Source organism: Nanorana parkeri, unplaced genomic scaffold (assembly GCF_000935625.1).
Source record: "Nanorana parkeri isolate BGI_ZX_2015 unplaced genomic scaffold, ASM93562v1 scaffold685, whole genome shotgun sequence".
Classification (NCBI taxonomy): Eukaryota; Metazoa; Chordata; class Amphibia; order Anura; family Dicroglossidae; genus Nanorana; species Nanorana parkeri.
This window is the reverse complement of record NW_017306953.1, coordinates 454,793-460,316: the sequence shown is the minus strand read 5'-3', so window position 1 is coordinate 460,316 and position 5,524 is coordinate 454,793. Positions and strand designations below refer to the sequence as shown.

Sequence of the window (5,524 nt, the reverse complement as noted above, 5' to 3'; positions counted from 1 at the left end):
TTTATATATAGAATGATGATGATTATTATTATTAGTATTTTATTTTATATTTAAATTCTCACACATGTTCTTTAGGATGTATCTCTTTTTGGCTGCAACTCTATAAAAATATTTGATCTCTTCCAGACAGGGAAAGCATACGGCTTCTTTCCCAGAGACATTGTCAACGTAGAAGAAGTCTATCTGTCGGAGGAAGTGGAGGTTCCAGCAAAGGTAAAGTATTAAAAAACAGACAGGAAATCAATAGTCCTGTAAAAAAGCAAAAACCAATAATCAGTCACAGAATAATCTTTATTAGATCGCCCGTACACCACCAATCTGTCTTCTTCCTGTTTTGTATCAGTGCAATATGACACACGTGAAGCAAAAAAGCTACTTCTTGTAGAGAAATGGAAACACTATGGGGTCTGTTTATAAACAATTTGCATGGCCCCTCACCCTGCGAATATCTGTGAACATTCAATTTGGGTGAATAATCCCAAAAACGAATGATCTTCATTTTCTTCTCAGTTCAAATGTAGTGTGTTGTAATAATACATCATGGACACTAGATGGAGCTGAGGAGCACAGGACATAAATATTTATTTCTTATGCTCCTCAGCTCCATCTAGTGTCCATGATGTATTATTACAACACACTACATTTGAACTGGGAATAAATATATTAAGAACATTCGTTGTTGGCATTATTTGCACAAATTAAAGGAGAACTATGAAGTGAGTGCTTTTCACTCACCTCATAGTTCTAGCCGACCTGTGACAATGAGACTGTCACAGGTCGGCTCAGTAGATCGGGAGTTGAGCGAACAGATACCGGCGTTCGCTCACCTCTCGATCCTGTCACAGCTCTCTCTGATCCTGCAGCACTGACTGGCGGAGCGGACGGGGGAGGGGGCGGGTACAGCTGGCTCTGCCTCTAGGTAGGCAGAGCCAGCTGTCACTCACGCAGCTGGGCGGATCTCGACATCGATGTCGGGATCCGCTCCGGCTGCGACGTCTCAGTATACCGCGAGCTGTAGCTGAGCTTAGGGTGTCGGGAGGACGCTAGTTTGTGTCCTCCCGTTACCCTAAGGAGAACTATGGGGAAAAGCCCTGACCCCATAGTTCTCCTTTAAAGGTCCACAGATATTTGCAGGGTGAAGGGCCATGTAAATTGTTTATAAACAGACTCCTATGCAACTATGACATTTATTTTCCGGGGTAATAATAAATACAAGAAAGTGATATAGACTACTCCTGCCTCTTGTATCTGCTCTTTGTTAATAGAAAATGAATCACTACAATCCGAGACACCATTCTTTAGCTGGAACCCAACTAAACTTTCAGTTTCAATCAGCTAAACACATTCCAGATGCATCAAAACCACAATGGCGCTACAAAGTCTTACAGATCATTTTCTATAGAAAGCAGCCACAGACTGAGCAGAAGTGTATGTCTCTTGCCAGCATGCTGCAGAGAAGGACCCTTGCTGTATGTGTAGAAGCAGTGGCCTCTCTGCAGAGTTTCAGAATGCCCCCTGCTGTGTCAGACCTATAGCACTGCAATCAGAAAGGTTCACGGTTCAAGCACCCCTGCTGATTGGATAACTCTTGCTTTGACTCAGCAGAGGACATGGTGGACCCCTGCAGAGAGATCACTGCTTCCACACAGAAAACAGGGGTCCTTATCTGCAGCATGTTGGAAGAAAACAGGCTTTTCACTCAAATTCTGCATTCCAAAGAACATGAGCTGTAAGACTTTGCATACCTTTTGATTTGATGCACCTGGAATATGTTGAGCTGATTTAAACTGGAAGTCTAATTGGGTTTTAAGTCCACTTATTGCTCTGCTCTATACATACCCTCCCAGAGCTCTACTGCTTTGCAAAGTGCTGTAAGCTTCCCTTCCTGAAGATTATTACTGGAGTGGAGAGCAGAAAGTTGACCTCACCAGTAATCCTCTGCCACTTCATTGCCCGTTTACAAGCTAGGGGCAGGCTTGTGACCACGCTGTGTTGTGACCATGCAGAGGAGGAAAGAAAGGTCATCAGCATAGCCATTGATCACAAGAGTTCAGCTTATAAAATAATGTATTTGTTTATGTTTCATTGACATTGTAGGAAATCGATTTTGTGTGTCTGGATGGAGGTGAATATTTCTTCGAGAATGAAGACAGCGTTCTGCATTCGTCTAGAGAACATGAAGAAGACTTTATGGAACATACAGGAGGTGAGAGCAGAGAGAAGAAGTCAACAGGAGGTACAGCTGATGATCAAAGTCAGACTCCAGCCCTGGCGCCTTGTTCTTCGTCTCCACATTGCTACTTCACTTTGCAGCATCTGGTGGTGTCACTGAGATTCCAGTTCCAGAGTCTACAAATGCACAAGACAGGGATTCCCAACTCCACCCACTGCACAGGCGCTGGATGCACACTCTAGGACCTCCTCTATCCAATCATGAGTTCACGGCTCCCCCTAGTGCATAGATAATAAGTTCCAACTGGCTCAGCCTCAGTTGCTTGTAGATGTCCAGCGCTGGATGTCTCCTTCTCCTGGCCACACCAGTGCACTAAACCCCCATTGACTTCTACAAGGCTCACCTCCCAGCTGGGAGACAGAGATAGACATTAGACAAGCCCCATAGAAATCAATGATTTACTGTGCAGGCATGGCCAGAGGAAGAAGATGTCTGCCGTAGAAAGTCAACAAGCAAACGTGGCCACGCCTGCAGGAACCTGGTAGATTTTCATCCATGCACAGGGAGGGAGAGACCCACCATGTCATTTTAAAGGGTCCTAAAGGATAAGTGCACTTTAAAACAAAGTCCAGTTGAACTTTAAAGGAAAATTACGAGGCGAGGGTTTTTTAATCAGCCTCATAATCTGAGCCAACCTGTGACAAAGAAACTGTCACACGTCGGCTCAGTAGATCTGGAAGTGAGCGAACACATACCGTCGCTCGCTCACTTCTCGATCTATCCCTGCAGAGAGCCGTGACTGTCACTCACGGCTCCCAGCAGGGATTCCCCCCTCCCCGTTTCGGCTGCGGCGTCTCAGTATACAGCTCACGGTATACTGAGCTTTGGGTCACGGGAGAACACTAGTTTGTGTTCTCCTGTGACCCGTAGGAGAACTATGGGGAAAAGCCCTGACCCCATAGTTCTCCTTTAATCTAAATAAGTGATCATATCTGGAGTTGGGTTTTAATAATCACCAAAAATCACTTTATGTTTGGCTTTTCCTATTGACTCCAATGCATTTCCCCAAAATGGTAATATTTCAATCTGCACATACATTTTCACTAGAATGTCTTGGTAATATAAACTTGTTTTATATCTAGAAGAAATTTCCCCATTACTTCCTGTCCTGGACCACCTTTAACCAGGAGAGTAAGGCCCCTTTCACATGGTCCGATCAGGAGGGGATCAGTGCAAGGATTCCTTGTTGGCATCCGTGTCTGTCCAGTTTTTTCCTCCACCTTGTGGTGGACTCATAAATCCCGATCCAGCACAATCAGGTCCAACAAAACAGAACTCTGATTTGTTTGTTTTTGCAGACCCGGCCTGAGTCGAGGGTAATGGGATGTAAACTGATGCTGATCCATTTAGATCTGGTTGCCTATAGACTAACATTGGGGTCCGACCAGGTCCTTCTGAAAAAATGAGAGACGAACCTGATCGGAAAGCCATTGTGGAAGGGCTCTAGTAGACTGAAAATCTCCCAAATAAATAATGTAAAGAAATAACATCTGACAGAGGTTGTAAGTTAACAGACATGGAAAGAGTTATAACTTGTAACTATTTCAATGTCTATCAAAAAAAATTCTTATTGCCTCATTTCCTGGTTCGGTGACCAGGACAGGAAGTGCAGTGAACAGAAGCCTCAATAGGAACAATGCAGACAGCAACAAAGAAAGAGATTTAACTCTCTCATGTTCTGTCCAAAAAAACATGTGCTTTGAATTTTACTTTAGTATGTTACAGTACATAACATTAAATATCTAATTTTTATTTTTCAGGTGGAATCTCTACTGAGGATTTACAAGAAGACATCAACCTTAAAGAGCCAGCTCAAGAAGTCACAGACAAACCACCTTGGGCTCCATCTGGCATTGCAGGTTGGTTTGGTATGGGAGGAACCCAGGATAAACAAGACAACACAGATAATGCAGAACATATAGAAGAAGAGGGTCCTGCAGAACCAATGCTAGAAAATAATGGGGAACAACCCAAAGAGGCTGAGGACTCTCAGCCAGAAAATGCTGGCTGGTTTGGTGGCCGTCTCAAAGGTCTTCTGCCCTTTGGAGGGAAGGACAAGCAGGATGACACAGAAGCATCAATCGACACAAGCCAATCTGCGAGTGAAGAGTCTGTGGTTGAAACAGAAAAAGAAAATACTTCCTCAAATCCTCAAGATGTTGAGCAAGACAACAGAGAAACCAAAAACATTGAGGAGGCAAAAGCCAAATGGTTCAACTTTGCCATCAAAGATGTTTTAAGTTTTGGGGCCAAAAATGAAAAAAAGAAAGGGGAGTCAGAGGACCCGTCCCAGAGTGTGGATGAAACTGAAAGCAGTGAGATACCAAGACAAATGGATCTCAGTCAAGGTAACTCCACAGAAGGTGATGCTGAACATAAAACAGATACCTCAGTAGAGGACCCACCAACAATGGAAGAGACAAAGCATGACACGGAATTAAAGTTGGATATTAACATAGAACATACTACAGTATACAATGATAAAAGTGAGTCTGATGGGTCCAAAGTGGGCAATACTGATGTTGTTTTTGAAGCTCTGGACCAACAGGAATTAAATAGAATACCAGACAAAGAAAATAATATAAAGTTCCAAGAGAATCCAGAGGTTCCCAAGCCTTTGAAAACCAATCATGAACCAACCCACTGGTTTAAATCCGTTGTGTCAAACGTTACGGATTTAGGGAAGAGCGACAGAGACCAGGGGGAGACAGAACAAGCAAAATTTGGGGAAATAAATCATGATAATGGCTTATCAGACACAACTCTATACACACCGAATAATAACCATAGTCCCATTTCTGGTGAAACTGAGCCTTCAAGAGAAGGTATTGTGACAACAAACACCGATGAACATGACCAAGATATTAATTCAGACGAATTGTCAGATAATGAGATTGCCAATGAATCTGAAAGAACACTCAAAGACAACATTGTAACACAGCTCAATAATGACCCAGCAATCCCCGTAGAAGATTCTTCTACAATCAGAAACATGATACATTTAGAGGATGATGTTACTTCCAATGTTCATCAACAAATAGATAGTCCGGTATCAGAAGTAATAGAAAAATTTGATCCCAATCTGGACTCAAGGCAGGAAATCATGTTAGAAACCAATAAGGAACTTAATACAGGGGCACATATTGACTTATCTTCGGTTGAGAAGGTTAACCTTGCCACGGGATCAGCCAGCCCAGATGACATGCAGGAGATAAAACAAGGCAGGTCCATTGATGGTAATATGGAAACACATACCCCAAGAGCTTATTTTAATTCAGCATCCCCTTTAAG

General features: G+C 43.0%; 1 protein-coding gene across 1 annotated transcript in view; it reads left to right on the top strand.

The window, feature by feature from the left end:
• The window catches only part of LOC108792804 (melanoma inhibitory activity protein 2), an 11,442-nt gene extending 6,147 nt beyond the window's left edge, over positions 1-5,295 (top strand). Inside the window, exons 3-6 of the mRNA XM_018563676.1 lie at positions 127-213; positions 2,098-2,206; positions 3,994-5,198; positions 5,275-5,295. Of these exons, the coding sequence (XP_018419178.1) occupies positions 127-213; positions 2,098-2,206; positions 3,994-5,198; positions 5,275-5,295 (1,422 nt within the window). The remainder of the gene's footprint in view (positions 1-126; positions 214-2,097; positions 2,207-3,993; positions 5,199-5,274) is intronic.
• Positions 5,296-5,524: the final 229 nt, after the last annotated feature.